Below are 23,299 nucleotides of genomic sequence, written 5' to 3'. Positions count from 1 at the left end.
CGACGGGCGGATCCAAGCGACGGGCAGCTTCGAGGACAGGATCCCGCTCAACGAGACCTTCCGACGAGCGATCGGTAGTGGGGCACCCGCGCTCATCTGAAGGCGGGCACAGACTTTCAGACCCCATCTCACCAGATAGCGGTGATGACGGATGCCTCCCTGGAAGGGTGGGGAGCACATACCGGAGAACTTCACGCGAGAGGCCTTTGGCTCCCGGAGGAGAAGCCTCTCCAGATCAACATCCTGGAGCTGCGTGCAGTGTATTGGGCCCTCAGGTCCTTTCTCCCGTCCCTCAAGGGCAAGGTGGTGAGAATCTTCACTGACAACACCCCCACGATGTTCTACAACCGGAAGCAAGGAGGAACCAGATCCACAGCCCTATCCAAGGAAGCCCAGGATCTGTGGCATTGAGCCGTTGCGCAAGGGATGTTTCTGGTGCCTTTTCATCTGGCAGGGATAAAAACCATCGCCGACTCACTCAGCAGGAAACTCCGCTCGTGCCACGAGTGGGTACTACGTCAGGATCAAGTGGATCAACTCTTCCGACGATGGGGAAAACCCCTGATCGACCTGTTCGTGACTGCGACAAACTCCAAGTGCCAGAGGTTCGCCAGCAGGTTTCCCCAGCCGAGGAGCATGAGCGATGCTTTCTCGTTCCCCTGGGACGGCCTGTTCCTATATGCGTTCCCTCCGTTGCCGTTGCTGCTCCGACTCATCAACCAGCTCAAGAGGTCCTGGTGCAGGATGATCCTCGTCGCACCGGCGTGGCCGAGGCAGATCTGGTTCCCGGACCTTCTGGACTTGTCAGCGTCCCCACCAGTCAAGCTGCCGACGGATTCGGATCTTCTCTCCAGAGAAGGCGGTGCCATACTTCGTCACGACTCGGTGTCGCTGAACTTGCAGGCCTGGCTCCCGCAGCACTAGAGTTTGGAGGGTACGATATCCCGGAGGACTCCAGAGAGGTTCTTGCAAAGGCCAGGGCGTCCTCAACTCTCAAGTGCTACAGACATAAGTGGAAGAGGCTCTGTCTGGTGCCGTGCACAGAAGATTAACCCTCTGCGGATTACGGCCCATCAAGTGCTGCCGTACCTACTGTCGCTGGCCAAGGCTGGACTGGCTCACGCCTCCATCAAGATACATCTGGCTGCGATCTCCGGATACACCAGAACCACAGGACGGTGTTCTTGTGGTCGCATCGCCTGGTGAAGGAATTTATGAAGGGACCCGCCGGTAAAGGCCCCTGCCCCGGCGTGGGAGCTCAACATGGTGCTGACCAGGCTCATGGGGGCGCCTTTCGAGCCCCTGCATTCGGCACCATTGAAGTTCCTGTCGTGGAAGACTGTTTCTTGTAGCCATCACCTCCGCACGACGAGTGGGAGAGATCCAGGCCCTATCCTGCAAGCCTCCATACTTGACTTTTCACGACACGGGGGTGGTGCTGAGGACGCACCCCTCCTCTATGCTCAAGGTGCTGTCGGGCTTCCACCTCAACGAGCCCTAGGTGTTACCTGTTTTCTTTCCTTCGTCGCCGGCTGAGAGAACTTTGTACTCGCTGGATGTGGCTAGAGCGCTGAAGTTCTACGTGGACCGCACGAAGAGTTTTCATAAGACATCACAGCGATTTGTGAACTTTGGACCTGTGAACCAAGGGAAGGGTCTCTTGAAGGCTTCCATTTCCAGATGGCTCTCCGGCTGCATAATGCACTGTCATCGGTTGGCAAACTGACCGTTGCCCGGCCGTCCGAGAGCCCATTCGACCAGAGCGATCGCTGCTACTACGGCATTCCTGTCTGGTGTGCCCCTGCTAGACATCTGCAGGGCTGCTACGTGGAGGTCGACGCACACCTTCACTAGATTCTACTGCTTCAATCGGGAGTCCAGGGAGGAGTCCAGGGTTAGCCAAGCAGTGCTGCGCAACCTGTTTGCCTGAAGGTGGGCCTGGTGAGGAGGTAAGAGTTGCTGAATGTTGAGTTTATGTAATGCTTAATGTTGAGCCTTTTGCCACCTCCCGTGGTTGTGCATGTGTGTGTACTGCTATGTATTCTTGTATTCATGAGCATGTGAATCCATGCCAGACCCCATGCTGGAGAAAGAACAAGTTACTTACCTGTAACTGTTGCCTCCAGCATGGATCTGGCATGGATTCATATGCGAACCTTCCCTCCTTCCCCTCTGCGGCTCTTCACTGGTCATACTGCCACTTTACGTGCTACCAAATCTGAGGATGGCTGCCAGGGGAGGGGCTCAGGGAGAGGGCAGTCATTGGCTGTGGGCAGTATGACCCAGAGATTAGTGATTGGTTACTACTAAGAAAGACAGATCAGAAACGAAACTGATACTGATTTTTTCTTTACCGAGGATTCCCGGCCTGACAGGGAATATTAATGAGCATGTGAATCCATGCCAGACCCATGCCGGAGAACAGTTACAGGTAAGTAATTTGTTCCTTCGAAGGGATTGTGTCCTCCGACGTATTCCTTATCTTAGATAGAAATCCTTCAGCTTTGCTGGCCTCGGAAAATTTTTTCGCCAGAGGGCGCTGCGCGTCGATGATCGCCGAGTCGATGACCCTCGACGGCCTCCGTGCCGACGTCGACGTCATCCTGCCTATAAAGGCCGCGCGCAGCGTCCGTTGCTCAGTTCCGTTTTTCCGCGCTTCGTTGTGCCTCGGAACACCGTTGCTCAGTTCTCGTCAGATAACGTATATAATATTTAACCTCGATATCGATGGCATCCTCCTCCGACCCGACGACCCCTCGGTCCGGTTTCAAAAAGTGCCGAGACTGCGGGAAGAAAATGTCGTTGACGGACCCTCACAGGGTCTGTTTGTGGTGTCTGGGAATCACGCACCAGAGTTCGGAGTGTGAGGAATGCCTTTCCATGACGGCGAAAGCCTTGAAGGAGCGTAGGGGGAAGCTCGAGAGAGGTAGGTCAACTTTAACTTCCTCGAAAGCTTCTTCGGTAGAGTCGAGACGTTCGTCTCCTCACCATAAAAAACACTCTCGATCTAGATCACGAAGTGGCTCCCACCACTCGTCGACATCGAGACACTCGAAGAAGAGACGTAGGAGATCCCCTTCGTCATCTTCGTCGAGTTCTCCTGAGAGAGTTCATTGCCCCACAAAACGCAGCTCGCAAGCTGAGTGGGAGGAATTCAGGAAAAAGATGCTAAGCGTCTTCGAGAAAGCGGCCTCGTCCCCCTCGAAGACAGCTGAGGGTGATACCCCGGGTAAAAAACCCAAAAAATCTAAACGCCGCGAGTCGCAGTACCCGGCGGAAAAGTCAACCCGAAAGCGCCTCGAGCCATCGGGAGATAAAGCATCATCGACGCCATCGTCGAAAACTCCTTCGAAACAGAGGTCGGCGCCATCGACGCCGTTGTCGAAGGATTCATCGGCGCATCAGTCGATCGAGTCGACGCCGACGTCGACGCCGATATCGACGCCGGTGAAGGAAAGAACCACGGCTACTCCACAGCCAACGGTTAGACAAAAGACCTCGACGCCGAGAACGTCGACGTCGTTCTCGAGCAGGACTCCGATCCTTTCGAGTTCCTCGAGGCCTAGTACACATTTCTCGACGCTTTTCACGGCGCCTTCGAGTACTTTCACGTCGGTGTCGACGACATCGACGCTTTCAAGGCCTGTGATGATGGCTCCTTCTGCATTGGAAATGGGGTTTATACCATTCCAAAAACCAAAGTATCCCCCTTTAACCTCGATTTTTGAGGAAAGGGAGGATTCAGACCAAGATATTGATTTACAGAGGACCACATCACCAGAGCCAGAGACTTTCGCCTCTGAGGATAGAAGATTAAAAAATCTTCAGGATGCACTTCAGGAAGCTAGTGGCTTGGACACTTCTCCTGAAGCAGAATTTATCAAACCAGACCCAGGAGAACATGCGGAGACTCCATATAGAGCTCTGATGTCTAGAATCATAGAATTTATGGGTTGGTCTGCACCTTCTCCTGCCTTTCAGCAGGATGACCTCACTGACATACTGGACAAGGGCCCACAGGAGGATCCTGTGGTTCCATTTCACTCTGCTCTACAGAGAAGGATTTTGACAAACTGGGAAACGCCGGAAATTATCCCGGCAGTAAATAAAAAACTGTCAACAAAATACAGGGTGGCTAGTTCTGACCCTGAATATTTGTCAAAACACCCTACTCCTGAGAGCTTAGTTGTACAGGCTGCAACCTCATCAGGCAGCACATCTGCATACCCCACTGCTCCGCAGGATAGGGATGACAAAAAGTATGATGCCATGGCTAAGAAGGTTTTTTCTGCCTGTAGCATGGCGTTAAAGTCTATTAACGCGACCTGTACGCTCGCTAGGTTCAGCCACACCCTTTGGGAGTGCGCTTCATCAGCGGCTGACTGCCTCCAAGAAGGAGAGGAAAGGGACGCATTTTTAAACATCATCAGGGATGGTAAAGATGCGATGTGCGAGACCCTACAAACTGGCCTAGATTCTGCTGACAGTATCAGCAGGGCCATGGCGGCAAGTACCACAATCCGCAGGCATGCGTGGTTGAGGAAGTCTGGTTTTGCCTCTGACGTGCAAACCAGGCTTTTGAATATGCCCTTTGACGGTTCTACCCTCTTTGGAAAGAAGGCGGATGACAGTTTGGAGAAACTGCAAACGTCCAAGGCAGCAGCCAAGTCATTGGGAGCTGCTATCCGTCAGAATACCTTTCGTCCTTCGGGATCATCGTGGAGAGGACGGTCCTTTCGTTACTATTCCTCATATGGAAAGGGCAGAGGACGACCGGCTCAAAGAGGCCAAGGAAGATTTACCCGTGGTGGACGGGGTAGGGGAAAGAAAGCCGCACCCGCAGGAGCAGGAGCCACTTTACCTTCGGCAACTGCATCAGCCGCTTCAAAACCACTCTGAGGTCTCCCCTCACAGAACACCAGTAGGGGGCAGGTTAACTCACCATCTGACGGAATGGCAGGCTATTACGTCAGATGCTTGGGCTCTGGAGACAGTGGCCCAAGGTTACTGCCTGCCCTTCCTACATATCCCTCAGAGTCATCCACCGGGGAACAACCCTTTGAAGCTTCCAGATCCGCTCCTCTTGCAGGAGGTTTTAGACCTGCTAGAGAAAGGTGCCATAGAACTGGTACCTGTAGCGGAAAGGAACAAGGGTTGGTACTCCCCCTACTTCATAATACCGAAGAAGGACGGAGGACTGAGACCCATCTTAGACTTACGGGAATTGAACAAATTCCTCCGAAAGGACAAGTTCAAGATGGTGACTCTCTCTCAGATCCTTCAGGCCCTCCAGCTTCAGGACTGGTTGGTATCTCTAGACCTCCAGGACGCTTATTTCCATGTGCCGATCCATCCCAGGCACAGGAGATACCTGAGGTTCGCAATTGGCAGCTCTCATTATCAATTTCGAGTTCTGCCATTTGGGCTAACCTCCGCCCCGAGGGTCTTTACCAAGCTAATGTCGGTTGTGGCTGCAAGTCTAAGGAGGGAAGGGATTCATGTCTACCCTTACCTAGACGATTGGTTGATCAGAGCTGTATCTTCGGAACAGGCTCAGAGACAACTAGATTATGTTTGCCACTTCCTTCACAAGCTGGGCTTCTCCCTCAATTTAAAGAAGTCACAGATGATACCATCACAGAGACTCCAATTCATTGGAGCAGTCCTGGACACTTCCCTGGGAAGAGCCTTGCCACCAGAGGTGAGGGCTCGAGATATTCTGCAGATGGTCATCAGATTTCAGAATGCCCAATATCTCCCAGCCTACGACTTTCTGAGGTTGCTAGGCCTCATGGCATCCTGCATATTTCTCGTGCCGGAGGCTCGCCTGAGAATGAGATCCCTCCAGTGGGCACTGAGAACTCAGTGGTCACAGTTCTCAGGAAGGATGACAGATCTCCTTCGGATCCCGGTCAAAGTAGCCCGAGACCTTCAGTGGTGGGCCTGTCGGGAGAACATCCTGAAAGGAGAAATGTTTTGGCAACCATGGCCGGAGATAACAGTAGTCACGGATGCCTCACTCACGGGGTGGGGAGCTCACGCCAACGACTTGACCATCAGCGGTCGTTGGTCTCCATCGGAGTCCAGACTACATATCAACCTGTTGGAGCTGAGAGCCATCAGACTAGCGCTGAAGGCTTTTCTGCCGTCTGTACGGGGAAGAAACGTCCTAATAATGACGGACAATACAGTGGCCATGCACTACCTCAACAAAAGAGGAGGCGTAGGCTCACTACCACTGTGCAGAGAGGCGATGCAGCTCTGGTTTTGGGCAATTCAGGAAGGAATCTCTCTATCGGCAATTCACCTAGCCGGAGAGAAGAACTTGACAGCGGACGCTCTGAGCAGGCAGAGCACAGTCTCTCACGAGTGGGAGATAGCTCAGGAAGTCCTTCAAGAGATCTTCGCCCTTTGGGGAACCCCTCAAGTGGATCTGTTCGCCACCAGTATCAACAGGAAGTGCGACAGATTTTGCTCAAGGGAATTTCCCCCGAGAGGAGCTCTAGGAGATGCGTTCGTAGTGGACTGGGAGTTCCCACTTCTGTACGCGTTCCCTCCGGTCCCTGTCATTCCTCAAATGATCAGGAGGTTGAGAAGGTTTCGGAAGACCATGATCCTAATTGCCCCGGATTGGGCCAGGAGAACGTGGTACCCGGACCTTCTAGACATGTCCATCTGCCCTCCAATTCGACTGCCATACAGAGAGGATCTTCTCTCGCAGAAGGAAGGTCAGGTTCTCCATCCAGCCATCAAGACCCTCAACCTTCACGCTTGGTGTCTGAAAGGTTGAGGTACAAGGATTGGGACCTTCCGGATGATGTTATGGAGGTGTTGCTTTCGGCCAGAAGGCCGGCAACTAAAACTCTATACCGCTGCCGTTGGAACAAATTTTGCAGCTGGTGCAGAGAAAAGAATATTGAACCCTTTTCTTGTGGTACACCTATGGTGTTGTCATTCTTACTTTACCTGGCTAATTCAGGCCTACAGGTTGGCACAATTAAGGGCTATCTCGCAGCGCTATCAATCTTTAAGCGCACTGCAGAGGAGCCTTCATACTTCAAAATTCCATTGGTAATACAATACCTAAAAGGATTAACTAATGTTTATCCCCCGAAACCTTTTCAAGTTCCCTTATGGGATTTAAACCTAATTTTAAACTTCCTAAAGGGTGCCCCTTTTGAACCACTACACTCTTGTTCATTGAAGCTTCTCACCCTCAAAACTGTTTTGCTAATAGCATTGACATCTGCTAGAAGGGTTAGCGAGTTGCAAGCCTTATCGTGTAAACCTCCACATACAATCTTTTACAAGGACAAAGTTGTTCTTCAGGTGAAGCCTAACTTCCTCCCGAAGGTAGTCTCGGAGTTTCACATCACTCAGAAGATTATATTACCTTCTTTCTACCCTCCTCCTCATCCGGGGAAGGAGGAAGAGAGACTGCACAGGCTGGACCCTAAGCGAGCCTTGAGCTTTTATATCAGCAGATTGGCTAAGATCAGACAAGCAGACCAACTCTTTGTAGGTTATGCAGGACATAAGTTGGGCCTTCCAATAACAAAACAAACCATCTCCAGATGGATTATTTTAGCCATTCTGGAGTGCTACAAATTGGCAGGAAAGGAGCCTCCTCAAAATCTAAGGGCTCATTCTACCAGGGGTATCGCAACATCCTCAGCCCTTCAAAGAGGGGTGCCAATTCGAGATATATGTGCGGCTGCCACATGGTCGTCCGCACATACATTTACCAAATTCTATAGCCTGGATTCCTCCTCTAGTCAAGAAACTAGATTCGGCAAGGCTGTGTTACACTCTGTCCATTCTGGAAGGGTAACATAACTTTTATTACTCCCGCCTCCAGTCACAATACCACTGCTATGGGAGTCTATCTAAGATAAGGAATACGTCGGAGGACACAATCCCTTCGAAGAACTAGTTACTCTTACCTTGTAACGTTCTTTCGATGGGATGTTCCTCCGACGTATTCCTTATCGACCCTCCCATCCATCCCCGCAGTATGACTTCCTGTGGGTTTGCAGCCTATGCTCCTTCAAGGTGATTAGTCTAATCCAAAAACATTACTGGGGACTACAAAACGGAACTGAGCAACGGACGCTGCGCGCGGCCTTTATAGGCAGGATGACGTCGACGTCGGCACGGAGGCCGTCGAGGGTCATCGACTCGGCGATCATCGACGCGCAGCGCCCTCTGGCGAAAAAATTTTCCGAGGCCAGCAAAGCTGAAGGATTTCTATCTAAGATAAGGAATACGTCGGAGGAACATCCCATCGAAAGAACGTTACAAGGTAAGAGTAACTAGTTCTTCTCATTTATACCAGTATGATGTAGTTTATTTTTTATTTATTTTTAATTCAATATATATATCAAACTATGAATCAAGAAAATACCCTAAAATCACATATAAAATACGGGCAAAATGTGAATTTTAAAAATAACAATAGACATGAAAAATACAGGATATAGGATAGTCCATTCCATAAAAAACCCCTAGAGGTCACTGTCCAATGAGTAGTTTAGTATCTAATCGGGGAGAGGAAGACCTCGCAGCTCCCTTTTAGAAATATATAAAATATTAGTACAATGCAAAAGGTGTTATGGGACCCAACACAAAGAACGCAACACGATATAAGTAACTTGCTGTCCTGGGAACGCCCGATGGGAGCTGCCTTAGTCTGTCTCTCTCCCCGCACCCCCACTGGACCGGCAAGTGTCTAGGATCTTCTTACAAAGAATCTTATCCAATCGGGTCAATTTCTATTCCAGGTGAATGGATGTTGGCGCTGAAAAGTCCAAACAACCGGCCACTCCAAGAGTGCCAAATCCGCAGTCACGACCGGTAAAAAAACATACGAAAATTGCATTTCGGCTTTTACTTTCTACAGCCTTCGTATTCAGTTATCAAAGTGGTTCCAGTCTAAGTAGTTCAATTAGATACGGCAATGTATAAGGTTCAATGGAGCAGAGCTCCAGCAGTCTTCTGTAATTTCCCAAACCGTAATGCGTAGATGTCAAAATGGGTGTTCTCTTTACCACCTACTCTCGAGATTTCACTGGCATCCAGATGCAGTGCAAGAGGTATTGGGCAGCACCCGTTCGGGAATGTGTTCTGTCCATACACCTCAGCACAAACAGCAAAAACAGTGTTGTAGACAGTGCCCTCGTCTCCACAAGCGGGCTTCTCGCCACAAGGGTAGCAGACTGGATATTTATCCACTACTTCCTGGGTGCATGTCCTTCTGTCACAAACCTCCTTAAAGGTGCAGTCAAATAGTGCTAGTAGCACTAACGCGTCGCGATATTCTGCCTCTTAAATAGGTCAGAATCAGCAAAAACAATGTTTTAGACACAGCGCCCTTGTCTCCACAGGCAGGCTTCTTTTTTCAATGCACTGTTTCAGCACGTCACAGCACTACTTGACATCAAGCACTGGATGTGTTCAATTTACCACCTATAGGCCAACGGTGTTGTGTAGAGAATAATCAGGCTCCTCAAAAGCAAATTATCAAGACTGTGTACCACATTGAAGAACTGGGTTGCCCATGGGCCTCTTCAGTCTACGTACACAGCCCAGCAAAGATCACCATTTGCCACCTCATGAGGTGTTCGCTGGTCGGCATATACACACCCCATATCCCCTGTGAGAAGAGCTTCTCCAGCATGGGGTCTGGCATGGATTCACATGCTCATGAATATTCCCCATCGTCAGGCTGGGAATCCTCGGTAAGGAAAAAATCAGTATCAGTTTCGTTTCTGATCTGTCTTTCGTAGTAATAACCAATCACTGGTCTCTGCGTCATACTGACCACAGCCAATGACTGCCCTCTACCTAAGCACCGCCTCTGGCAGCCATCTTCAGATTTTTACCGCACGTTCATGTGTTGGGATCCTCGTGCTATTGCTCTCGAGCGTTAGTGCTATTTTTTCACGTTTTTTCTCAAAAACTTTGTTTTTTTTCGGTCAAAAGAGCCTCAAGCTCCACCGACTCTCCATCCGATCAACGGGGACCCGTTTCGGATTCGTCTGCGCCCCTCAAGGGTGAAGATTTCGTCGAGCTACGCTTTTGGAAGACTCCAGAAGTTTCTCAGGCCTGGTCATGGCCCAGGAGAAGGGAAGCTCGACGCCCGGAAAGCTGTTCAGGGTCTGCCCTGGATGCCAGCTGCAGAACGTCTTCAAGGAGGACGAACACTCCTTTTGTCTTTACTGCCTACATGAGGACAAGACGCACGTGGAGAAGGACTGTGCGTTTTGCGGCAACATGTCAGAGCGGACCATGAAGGACCGCCATCAACGTCTCGCCAACTGGCTAGAAGGGAAGAGCCCGTCCGGCGAGAAGAAGAGGAAGAAATCCGAGCGGTCTTCTAAGACCTTTGAGGACGCCCCGGCGACGGGGGTCCAACATAAGGCCAAGCACCGCGAGTCCGCTGGCACCGGGAGCGCCGAACGGTCGGGCTCTACGGGCGCCAGGAGGGCGCACCCTCCCCGGCACCATCAACCACGAGCCAACGCTCTGGGTCGGGTAAGAGGAAGGCCGAGCACCCGGCGAAGCTCCTGGAGAGGCCCCGGTCGAGCTCGAAGGCGGAGGGGGAGCGAGGCAGTGTCCCCCCCCTCAAGGATAAGGCGGTGAGCGCACCTAAGGTGGTGAAGGCCTTAATCCATCCGGCCAAGCCCTCTATCGAAACTGTCGCGGCGGCCCTGGCTCAGCCTGTGGAGGCTACACCAGTGGTGGCGACCTCGGGGCTCAGAGTCTCCCTGCCACCTCGGAGGGAGTCCTCTTTTGTGCCCATCAATAGGACCCCCGTGAAATCCCCCGTGGGGAAGAAAAAGGGGGGGGCAGGGCGTCGTCGTAGATTCAGCCTCAACCTCGGAGGAGGAGCTGGTCGAGGTCTTAAGCCACGGCCTCGGCGTGGAAGAAGACCGGCCCGTCGGGATGGATCCCGACGCAGGGGACGACGAGGGTACCGACGGGGCCCCTGATCCCCCGTCGGATTCCATTCTGCCAGCGCCGCGAGACAACTCGGCGGCCATTTTGTTGGCTATACAGTCCTTATGCTCAGAGATAAGGACGAGACTACCGTTGCCGACGGAACCTCTCCCGTCGGGGGACCCAGAACCGGGACCTTCTGGTGTTCCCCCTACCAAGAAAAGAAGGATCCACCCTTCACCTCCTTTTCAGCCGTCGCGCCCCTTCCAGCCCTCCTCCCCGTCCACCCGAGGGGATGATACGGGGACTGACACGGCAGCGACGGGTACGGACGACGAGGATGTACCGTCGTCGCCTCCCACCAGGGCTTCTCCGCCCGACGAGATTGGATCGTTCCACTCAATGATCGCCAGGGCATCCGAGCTTTTCCAACTCTGCCCTGAGGAGAAGAAGGAAGGTTTCCTTTATCAGCGGCGTGAGGCCAAGAGGAAGACGGTCCTCGCGGTGCCTCTATGGGACGACATTTGGGATGAGGGCCTCACGCTCCTCAAGAACCCTTCCACGACGCCAGCTAGAAGAGACCGGTACGAGGAAAAAGTACCGGGTCCCGGACATGGCCCCCCTGTGCCTCCGGGCGCAGCCTACCCGGACTCCGTCGTCTCCGCGGCGGCCAGGAAAAAAGCGGGGGGGGGGGGTGCGGCCTCCACATCGTCTTCCCCACCGGACGGCGAGGGAAAGAAATTGGACGCTATGGGACGCAGAGTCATCTCGTCTGCAGCGACGACGATTAAAGCTGCCAACGCCTTGGCTATTGTGGCCCGATACGACAGGGAGCTCTGGTACAAACTGGCTCCCCTGCTGGACTTCTTGCCGGACGACAAGAGGGCAGAGGCCCTGGAGATCCTGCAGGAAGGTGAGGTGGCTTCGGACCACGCCATTACCGTTGCGACGGACATCGCCGACACTGGGTTCCGCCAGTTGGGCAACGGCGTTTGCCTTAGGCGGCGTGGATGGCTCAAGGCTACGGACTTCCGTCAAGACGTTCAGACCAGAGTCCTGGACATGCCCTTCGATGGGAACAACCTGTTTGGGAAAACAGTGGACGATTCCCTTCAGGCCATTAAAGCGGACACCGAGACGGCCCGGGCCCTTGGAGTTCTGCAACAACGACGGACGCCCTTTTGGAGCAGCGGAGGCAAGGGCGCCTCCAAAGGTTCCGGCGGCGGTTTCTCCTCCTACCGTCAAGCGGCCCGCTCGTCGTCTCAGGAGGCCTACAGAGGACGAGGCAAGTCTGGCGGACCCCGCCGTCGTCGCCAAGGACAAGGTGCTAAAGCCTCGTCGAAGCAGGATTGAACCGGCCGGGGGGTCGGGCCCCCACCGAAGCACCCCGGTGGGAGGCCGGCTGGCGAGCTTCGTCAGCGTGTGGGAGTCCATCTCCACCGACCGTTGGGTGCTGGACGCCTTGGCCCGGGGCCACGCGCTCGAGTTTCAAAGAAAGTGTCCGTGCGTCCCCCCCGTGGCCAGGAAAGAACTTCACGTCCCTCAACTTCTCCTGGAGGTGAAGGCGATGCTCAAGAAGGGCGCCATCAAACTCGTCCCAAAGAGGCTTCGGGGCTCCGGAGTCTACTCGAGATACTTCCTTGTGAAGAAGAAGACGGGGGGATGGCGCCCCATCCTGGACCTGCGACGTCTGAACAAGTTCATCAAGGCGCAAAAGTTCCGGATGGTCACCCTCCAGCACGTCCTGGGTCAGCTGGAGGAAGGAGACTTCCTGTCGTCGGATTTGGAGGATGCCTACTTCCATATTCCCATCTTGAAGGGGCACCGAAAATTCCTCAGGTTTGTGGTCCAAGGGCGTCATTAGCAGTTCAAAGCCCTCCCCTTCGGTCTACGGTCGGCACCCAGGGTGTTCACCAAGTGCCTCGCACCGGTGGCGGCTCAGCTGCGCCGCGAAGGGATCCACGTCTACCCCTACCTGGACGACTGGCTCATCCGAGCCAAGACAAGTGAGCTCGCCGTGGTTCACACGGCAAGGACCGTCCAACTTCTCACGGACCTGGGATTCTCCGTGAACTACGCCAAATCCCACCTGGTACCCGCGCAAGACACTCTGTTTCTGGGAGCGAGGCTCAACACAGTGTCCCTTCTGGCCTCCCCGTCGGAGGAGAGGACCAGGACCATCCTGTGCAAGGTGCAGCGGATGTTGGTGGCCGACGCGGCCAAGGTGAGGTCCATCAAGTCCCTCCTCGGAATGATGTCTTCCTGCATCTACCTCATTCCCATGTGCAGGCTCCGGATGCGCCCGTTGCAGGAGTTCCTGGACACGCGCTGGATCCAAACGACGGGCAGCTTCGAGGAAAGGATCACACTCGACGAGAGTTTCCGATGAGCGATCCGGTGGTGGGGCACCCGCGCGCATCTGACGGCGGGCATGGACTTCCAGACCCCAGCCCACCAGGAGACGGTGACCACGGATGCCTCCCTGGAAGGGTGGGGAGCGCACACCGGAAATCTGCACGCAAGAGGCCTTTGGCTCCCGACGGAGAAATCCTTACATATCAACGTCCTGGAGCTCCGTGCAGTGTTTTGGGCCCTCAGGTCCTTCCTTCCGTCCCTCAAGGGCAAGGTGGTGAGGATCTTCACCGACAACACCACCACCATGTTTTACATCAGAAAACAGGGCGGAACCAGGTCCCCAGCACTGTCCAAGGAGGCGCAGGACCTGTGGCATTGGGCAGTCGCCCAAGGGATGTTTCTGGTGCCGTTTCATCTGGCAGGGATAAAAAACACCATCGCCGACTCACTCAGCAGGGAGCTGCGCTCGTGCCACGAGTGGGGACTACGGCAGGATCTAGTGGATCGCCTCTTCCGACGGTGGGGCACACCCCAGATCAACCTGTTCGCGACGGCGACGAACTCCAAGTGCCGGAGGTTCGCCAGCAGGTTTCCCCAGGCGAGGAGCATGGGCGATGCTTTCTCGTTCCCCTGGGAGGGCCTGTTCCTCTACGCATTCCCTCCTTTGCCACTGCTAATCCGGCTCGTCAACCAGCTCAAGAGGTCACGGTGCAGGATGATCCTCGTCGCACCTGCGTGGCCGAGGCAGATATGGTTCCCGGACCTTCTGGACTTGTCAGCGTCCCCGCCAATCAAGCTGCCGGTGGACGCGGATCTGCTCTCCAGGGAAGGAGGCGCCATCCTCCACCACGACCCGAAATCGCTGAACTTGCAGGCCTGCCTCCTGCAGCGCTAGAGTTTGGAGGATACGACATACCGGCCGACTGCAGAGAGGTTCTTGCAAAGGCCAGGGCGTCCTCGACTCTTAAATGCTACGGACACAAATGGAAGAGGTTCTCTGTCTGGTGCCACGCACAGAAGATTAACCCTCTACGGATTACGGCTCCCCAAGTTCTGCTGTACCTGCTGACGCTGGCCAAAGCTGGACTGGCACACGCGTCCATCAAGATTCATCTTGCTGCGATCTCCCGATACACCAGAACCACGGGGCGGACGTCCTTGTGGTCTCATCGTCTGGTGAAAGAGTTCATGAAGGGACTGTTCAGATCGTTCCCGCCGGTGAAGGCTCCGGCCCCGGCGTGGGAGCTCAACGTGGTGCTGACCAAGCTCATGGGACCTCCGTTCGAGCCTCTGCACTCGGCCCCGTTGAAGTTTCTGTCGTGGAAAACAGCGTTTCTTGTGGCCATCACCTCCGCACGACGGGTGGGAGAGATCCAGGCCCTTTCCTGCAAGGACCCGTACTTGACTTTTCACGACACGAGGGTAGTGCTCAGGACGCACCCCTCCTTCATGCCCAAGGTACCGTCGGACTTCCATCTCAACGAACCCTTGGTGTTGCCTGTATTCTTCCCGTCGCCTTTGTCGCCGGCTGAGAGGACTTTGCACTCGCTGGATGTGGCTAGAGCGCTGAAGTTCTACGTGGACCGCACGAAGTGTTTTCGGAAGACGTCACAACTCTTTGTGAACTTTGGACCTGTCAATCAGGGGAAGGCTCTCTCAAAGGCTTCCATTTCCAGATGGCTCTCCGGCTGTATCATGTACTGTCATCGGTTGGCAAACCGACCGCTGCCTGGCCGTCCGAGAGCCCATTCCACCAGAGCGATCGCAGCTACCACGGCGTTCCTTTCTGGTGTGCCCCTGCTGGACATATGCAGGGCTGCTACGTGGAGGTCGACGCACACCTTCACGAAGTTCTACTGCGTCGATCGGGATTCCAGGGAGGAGTCCAGGGTCGGCCAAGCAGTGCTGCGCAACCGGTTCGCCTGAGGTGAGCCTGGTGAGGAGGTAAGATGCTTAATGTTGAGTTTGATGCAATGCTTAATGTTGAGCCTTTGCCACCTCCCGTGGTTGTGCATGTGTGTACTGCTATGTATTCTTTATTCATGAGCATGTGAATCCATGCCAGACCCCATGCTGAAGGAACAAGTTACTTACCTGTAACTGTTGTTCTCCAGCATGGGTCTGGCATGGATTCACATGCAAACCCTCCCGCCTACCCCTCTGCGGCTCTTCACTTGGTCATACTGCCACTTCACGTGCTTCCAAATCTGAAGATGGCTGCCAGAGGCGGTGCTTAGGTAGAGGACAGTCATTGGCTGTGGTCAGTATGACGCAGAGACCAGTGATTGGTTATTACTACGAAAGACAGATCAGAAACGAAACTGATACTGGTTTTTTCTTTACCGAGGATTCCCAGCCTGACGACGGGGAATATTCATGAGCATGTGAATCCATGCCAGACCCATGCTGGAGAACAACAGTTACAGGTAAGTAACTTGTTCCTTAGAACAGGTACAATACGACAGCAAGAGTACGCGCAGAATTGGCAATGGGGGGGGAACAGTGAAAAGGTTGTTTTCAGCAAAGCGAAGATTGTTTAACAATTCGAAAAAATATGATGGATACTAGGTGGCGCTGTGGAATGTGTGACTTGGCTCAAAAGGACTTTCCTGCTTTCACATTTCAAGTGAAAGGGTTTTTTTCAAACATTTTTAAACCTACCATAACTTGGTGTTGTGAAAACATGGCCAAATGCTCCCACCACAAGGCTGTCTGGACAATACTGCACTGATGATCCTAGTAAGAGTGAAACCAGATATGTAGTTGTCCTGGCAGCCTTGCAAATGTCTGTCTTGGGTTGATTAAGCTAGCTATAAAGTAGCACTGCCCTCTTAGACAAAGACAATTTCCTGGAGAAAAGTGTTTGTATTTCAGCTAATTTGCATACCCACAATGCCTTGCTGTTGTGGCTCAGAACTGGAGGTGAACTTCCAGCAATGGCTACTAGGTGGCGTTGTGGAATGTGTGACTTGGCTCAAATTGACTTTCCTACTTTCACATTTCAGGTGAAAGGTTTTTTTTTAACGTTTTTAATTATAAGATTGCAAAAGAACTCAGTGACACAATGGTGTTCTTCTTTTAATATACACATTGTTTGTATTTCATGATTTTTTATATTCCTGCATAATCCTTTTGCTATTTTTGAATCTTTGAAGATGTTTCCTTTGAGATCCTAATTATTAGTATTGGGTACTATAGAGCAATGTGATTAAATACTTTCTTTAGGATTTATCCTGAAGATACTTATTTGTGTATAATTCCGGTTTTGGTCCCTGTTCATGTTATTGGGCCATGCCTTTGTATTTTGTTGCATGAAGTGATAGTATTTCTTAAAATAATTTTGCATGCGAGCAATAATTAAACCCATAAACTCCATAAACTATTAGATTATATTTTAGGGTTTGTGGATGTGAAATTTTAGATGTATTATTCGAATACTATTCCTTTTATCTATAATAAAACTTGACTGGAAAGAACAGGTCCGTTAAAGCACATTATTCATTTTTGCATTTTAAAATAATGAAAATAATCATGCAGACATTCTAAGTGTAATGCAGATATTGTAAGTGTAATGTCATTTATTTAAATATGTTCTTCTTTTGCAGGATTCTCAAGTTTTTAGAATCTACCTACACACCACCTTCCTATATCACAGAGATGGAAAAGGTTGCAAAGCAAGGAGACACTGTTCTGGTGTCTGGAATGAAAACTGGTAGTTCAAAACTAAAAGCCAAAATCCAAGAAGTAGTCTATAAGGTAATGTTTTCATTTTCTGTTAGTGTATTTGTTTTGGGGCACTGCATTAATGCTTTGCGTAGAGCACAGAAGGGACTGCTAGCGGTACAAAGTACGCATTTTGCTTTGAGGGATGATTGCCTCATACCAACGTATTGTGGCTGAATGTTGTCTCCTTTTGAGCTTGCCTGCGCTGGTGGCTGAGAAATCATCCCCGGAACATGGAGAGCTTTTTTTAGTACTGTTCACCCTTTTGAAGGTTTCAAATTAACTCTGGGTAACCAGGAAAGCTAGAGAGCACTGAACAGCTTGTTGGAGGAGAAAAGAAGGATCAACCAGGATCTTTCTCCTCTTTCTCTTTCTGCACAGATGGTGAGGTTTTCAGGGAAAGATGCCACCATATGGAAAACAGAACAAGAGTGTGTTCCCTATTGGGGAACTCCCATCACCTGCACACTATCTATGGCTAGAGTAGCCCAGTAATTTTCGAATAGTAGAAATAGGTATTTCAATTCAAGTCACTGTTTTCTCTGTGGATCTGTTTATGCAAATAAGACCAAAAGTAGTCAATTCACATAGGCCCTCATTACGACCCTGGCGGATTTTTTCCGCCATCGGCGGACTTTTCCGCCATGGCGCAAAGTCCCTTTACGCCATGGCGGATGGCGGACTTACCGCCCCATTCCGAGGTCAGCGGGGCGGTAAGTCCCCATTGACCCATTTACCCTTCCCCATTCCCATTTCGGCCCCATAGGGCTCAATGGGAGTGGGGAAGGAGTTAATTACGCCACCGTAAAGTACGGTGGCGTAATTAACACCAAGGTCCCAGAGCGCCATGGATTTTTCCGCCCGCAAAAAGCGGGCGGAAAAATGACCATGGCGCTCCGGGAACTCGTAGTTGGCGGTAAGGGGTCCGCGCAGCTAACGCTGGCGCAGACCCCTTAGCGCCAGGGTCGTAATGAGGCCCATAGTCTTTTTTCTTTAATGGTGATTTATTCCAAATGTATATGCCCAACGCGTTTCGAGATTCATTCTCTTCATCAGGGGCTGTGAGTTCAGTCAATTTCCATTTATCTACAAATATTCAACGAAAATATGAATTAATAAGTGTATAACATCCAAAGTAATGATAGTGTAAATCATCTAAAAATTGTTCTTGTACAGAAATCAAGTTCAATCATCATATGTCAACACCTGATCAGATTTCTCATAATGTGAAAATTTAAAGGAACCAGAATTTTTTACAATATTGCCCATCCTCAATTATAATTTCTGAATATAATTCATGATTGTGAACACAATATGGAAGTTTTGGAAAAAGATAAATACCATGTCAAAAATCGAGAAAACATGTTAATTCTGTAAATGATGAGATATGCTAGAGATTTGCCTCAAGAATGCTTTGGACTAAGTGTTCTGACTACATAAGTGAAAGAGAAGTTAAAGCACTTACTGAAGTATAGGGTGTAGCTAAATTCCAGACGTAGCAGAGATGCCAAATAAGTGTGGCTGAAGCGGGTAAACCGAGAACAAGTCTCACGGTCAAGAAGTCCGTGTTCCTACGGACAACAAAACGGGGTAAACGTAAAGAAAAATAAGAACCCGGGCTTGAAATAGGCCAAGGAATGGTGCAGAACGAGCCAAAAAGTACTTACAATAGGAGGAATCACGAGCTATCCAGTTCTTGCCTTGTCCAAAGCAGCAGAAAATTACAGGACAATAGTCCATTTTTGACAAACACAAGAGTTCTAGCAAGTGTGACACAATTGGCTGGTGAAAGGAAAGGGCGGCTGGCTGTAATAAGCTTGCAGGTGTATGCCCCTGCGGAGGCACCTGCATTTGTTTGTCTGGCCAAGGATAAAGTAGAGTCAAGGTATATCCCTAACGTTTTAGTATGCTTAGATGCCTTGATAGTATTACCGTCAATGATGGAGTTAAAATCCGGGGTCAGTTTGGAAAGTTTTTGAGGAGAGCCAAGGATGAGGAGCTCTGTCTTCTCGTTATTTAGACTTAGACAAAGTCCGTGTTGCGCCATCCAGGCTTGGATGACTAGATAGCATTTATAGAAAGAGAGTCAGTGTCATAATCTCCTGAAATTGGGATGAGTATCTGGGTCGTCCGATAGTCCAAAATATCAAATAAAGGTTTTGTGAACACATTGTACAACGTGGGAGAAACACAAGAACCCTGTGGTACCCCACAGGTGACGGCGATGCTGCTGCTAGTGGAGCGAAGACATGCATCGATATGTTGTCCAGAAATGAACTAATCCAAGCTGTGGCTTTATCAGAAAAGTGTGCAGCTAGTTTAAGGTGCCGACACAGACTTTGATGATTAGCGAGAGCAAAAGCCGCAGAGAGATCAAGAAGTAGTAGAGCAAGTTTACCCTGGTCTCTTAAATGTTCGATCTGTGTTTTGAGGTCGATAAGGGCAGTTTCAGTACCGTGCCGGGGCCGAAACCCATATTGCCTGAGACCTAGGAGTTTGTTGACTTCGAGATAGTCTTGAATCTGTAGGTATGCAGCTCGGTCAAGGATTTTTAGTAGGAATGGCACTATGGTGATGGGCCTGTAATTTGTAGGTATGTTGGCATCCAAGGTTGTTTTTTTTAGGAGCGGGATAACCCAAGCATCCTTCAAGTTGTCAGGTATGATCCCCGTGCTGAAGGAGGAATTGATGAGAGTAGTGATGAATGGAGCAAGCTCGTGGGCCCCTTCCTTGATAATGGGCGCTGGGCAGCGATTCCCTCGGCAGTTAGAAGGTTTGAGGCTATTGATGATATTTTCCACTTCAGTGATGGATAAGGGTGAGAAGCTGAACGGAGTCAGAGAGTCAGGGATAGAGTTGTTTATAGTTGGGAGAGTGTTAGGTTGCATGTTTGATTGTAGATTGGTCTGTTTGTCATTAATTTTGGCTTGGAGTGTGGCTATTTTACCAAGGAGAGCGTTTTGGATATTAGTGCACCAGGTGCTATCTTTGATGGATGTGTCGGGTGCAGTGACAGGAGTTTCCAATTCTTTCAAAATTCTAAAGAGTTCTTTAGTGTTGGATTTGGCTTGTTCAATATGTGTGTCAGAAGTGTCTTTTTTCGCCTGAAGTATAGCTTCCTTGAGTAGCTAGCGTGATACTAGCTTTATTAGCTGCTGTTGGGTTACACTTTGTGAAAGCATATGGCTTAGGAAAGCGATGCACAGCTCAAAGGGTTATCAATTCTGTACCATAGACCTCTTAAAAGTAGCAGAGTTGCATGCAAGATACAAACATGGCTTTGTAAAAATCCAAATGTACACTATTGGACACAGAATTGGTTTCAGCAATGTATTAGGAAATAGAAGGCAAAGTGATTACTAAGCAATTCAGGAGCTACCTTGACAGTTTACCCTTTTACTATTTACATGTGTTATCTGGAGACACTTGTGCTCCTTCCAATTTGCCACTAATAGCCACTAAAACATTTGTACTTGTGCTTTGATGGGGCAAATCTATTTGGCTCAAAGGTGGTTGAGTCGCAGGAGATGTCCAAAGACTCTTGGACTATTTGCTATTCTTCCAGCTCCTTACCAGTTGGTCAGGCCTTAGAAAAGATGTTCCTGTTGCCTTAATGCTTTCATGGGGAAGCAGACAGCCATTTGAAATTCACACAAGGCCAGCAGCAGAAGCCACAACTTTTGATATTGCCGGCCTTCCTTGGAAAGTACTCTTCACATTTCCATTGGCCCCTCTTCCACTTCAGTGCTAAACCTTTCATTTGCCCTCCTTTTCTCACTCATCACAAGTGGGGTGGAGGATGCATGGTTTTCATCCACATTGGGAGCTCCTTATAACCTAGAAATGTATTTTGCAAATTGTTTCTGCAAACTACTGGCTATCATTCCTACTGAGAGCTCATGGGACTTTGCCTTGTCTGCTCTTGCCTTTCCTGGACAATACCCTTTGCAGACTGACTTCCCGTTCACGCGAGCCAGCAAACTGGGAGTTGCTTGTGGTCATTCTGGACTTAAGCCTGTTGAACATATTTCTCAAGAAGGCAACATTCAAGATTTGTATTTGTATTTTATTAGCTTTATATAGCGCTTTACACCAAAGCGCTGCACATTTTAACAACAGGATACATTTAACAATAACAGAAATAATAGTAACAATAGAAGCAAGATACAATTTTGAATCAGATCAACAAAACAATATGTGGAGCAATTAGACAGACGGGAAGGGAGTAGAGGAGTAGAACTGGGAGAAGGAGGGAAGAATGGGAGGAGGAGGAGGAGAAGGGAGATGGAGGGGTAGGGAAGAGGATGGAGTGGAGGGGAGAGGAGGGAGCTGATAAGGGGGGGAAACGGAGGGGAGGGATAGGCGAAGGGGAATCATGGCGGGGAATGGAGAAGGAGATATTTAAGGGAGGAACGGAATGAGGAAAAGGTAGGGATAGAGCAGATTGTGAGAGGTAAGGAGTTCCAGTGAAAGGGAGCTAGGGGTTGGAAAGAGAGGAAGCGGGAGGAGGCACAAGGGGAAGATGGAACTGTGAGGAGGAAGTGGTCAGTTGAGCGAAGGGGGGGAGAGGGAGTGTAGAAAGAGAGAAGGGAAGAGAGATAAGGGGGAGCAAGATTATGGACAGATTTGAAGACTAAGCAGAGAAAATGAAATTTAAGTTGGGAGTGAAAGGGAAGCCAGCCAAGGGAGGATAGGGAGGCAGAAATGGAATCGCGGGAGGTGAGGAGACAGATTACGGATGGCTGAAAAGGTAGATAGATTTGAGGGGGGAGAGATGTGAGGTGGGTAGACCAAAGAGTAAGGAGGAGCAGTAGAAGAGGCGAGAGAAGATTAGGGAGGAGATTAAAAGTTTAGTGGCATGGAAAGTAAGAGGGGAAAGTAAGATGATTGCTCTGGATCAGACATTTCAGTCCCCAGAGATAGAGGATTGATTGGTGTCCTCGTACCACCAACAGAGATGGTTTGCCATAATATGGTGTCCTGTGTGCATCTCCAGCACATACTTAAGCATAGTTCAGACATGATGCTAACTAACCCGAAGACTGCACCAAAGGGGTTCACTAAAATGATGACTGCGCTTGCTTGGTGGGCATAAATGTATTCCTACTCCTCCCCTGATGGGACTGGACTCTTATACGGACCCCTCCCAATCTGGGTCAGTGGGCCTACCATGGATTGAAGCCAGAGCGAGCTCTTTTCAGAGGCAGAGAGTGCGAGTTGGGAGTGGCCAGTACCTGCAAACCACTCATGGGCCCTGATTGAAAATACCAGTCCAACCTTCTAGCATACGGCCCCTCCCAGTGCCTTTCTTTGCAAGAGTTCTCTTTTGTATTTCGAGAGCTCAAGTATCCTCATGAATGAAGCAACCAAAAGAGAAGCAATGCACAACAAAAGCTACACAATTATCCTAGAAATCAATTCAACAATCTGAGGAAAAATGGACAACACAATGAGACCCCGAAGTGCCAGGCATGCAGAACATCACGCACGAAGCAGACTGACCTGGGGTGGGAGCTGTCAAGGTGTTTTAATTGTTGCACCTGTGTAACCTGGCCCCTGGGGAGAGACTAGCTGTAGATTGCCCCACAGCATAAGTTGAACATTGGAACCAGCAAATAGGGGAAACTGATAGGAGGGAAACTAACAGTATAAAAAGGAAAGGAATGGATGTGAGAGTATAGGTTGTTTGGGTGAAGACAGAATTTGTTGTGGCGGACCTGAAGACCAAGGGGAAGAAGGATGGTCTAGAAGAGTGCTGAGTAGTTGATGGCGGAGTTGGTGCAGTGTGTGAGGGGTTAGTTAACTGGTACGACTGTCCGAACAAGACAGGCAGAGGTCTCGCAGTCATCCACAAACCCTGGTGGCCCTGCACCAGGCTTGACATCAAGAACAGTGGATCCTGCCACTTCCTGCTTTCCCCGTCGGTCACCTGCCATCTCAACAGACCACCCAAACCCACATCCCATTCATCAGAGACTTCACCGAACTGGTCACCACCATGTCCCTCACACACACCAATATCTTCTTAGGCGACGTCAACCTCCCAAGCAAAAAAAACACCAAACGGATGAAGGAAGTTCTCCTCAGCCTTCTTGACACCCTCAGCCTCACACAGCACAAGAAAGACCCACCACACGAGAATGGTAACATCCTCCATCAAATCCTCACTGCACTGCTTTCCCTCTCCTACAGCTCTCCTCTCCCGCTTGACTGGTCTGACCACCTGACTGTGCCTTTCAACATCCCCCATACCACCACAGTCAAGCACTCCCAGCAGAAATCC

General features: G+C 50.6%; 1 protein-coding gene across 1 annotated transcript in view; it reads left to right on the top strand.

The window, feature by feature from the left end:
- The window catches only part of NUP210 (nucleoporin 210), a 1,233,892-nt gene that overhangs the window by 224,819 nt on the left and 985,774 nt on the right, over nucleotides 1-23,299 (top strand). Inside the window, exon 5 of the mRNA XM_069643978.1 lies at nucleotides 16,899-17,049. Within this exon, the coding sequence (XP_069500079.1) occupies nucleotides 16,899-17,049 (151 nt within the window). The remainder of the gene's footprint in view (nucleotides 1-16,898; nucleotides 17,050-23,299) is intronic.

The sequence above is a fragment of the Ambystoma mexicanum genome, chromosome 2p, assembly GCF_040938575.1.
Source record: "Ambystoma mexicanum isolate Mex_15411 chromosome 2p, UKY_AmexF1_1, whole genome shotgun sequence".
NCBI lineage: Eukaryota > Metazoa > Chordata > Amphibia > Caudata > Ambystomatidae > Ambystoma > Ambystoma mexicanum.
The sequence above is the reverse complement of the archived record's forward strand: the minus strand, read 5'-3'. Positions and strand labels throughout refer to the sequence as shown.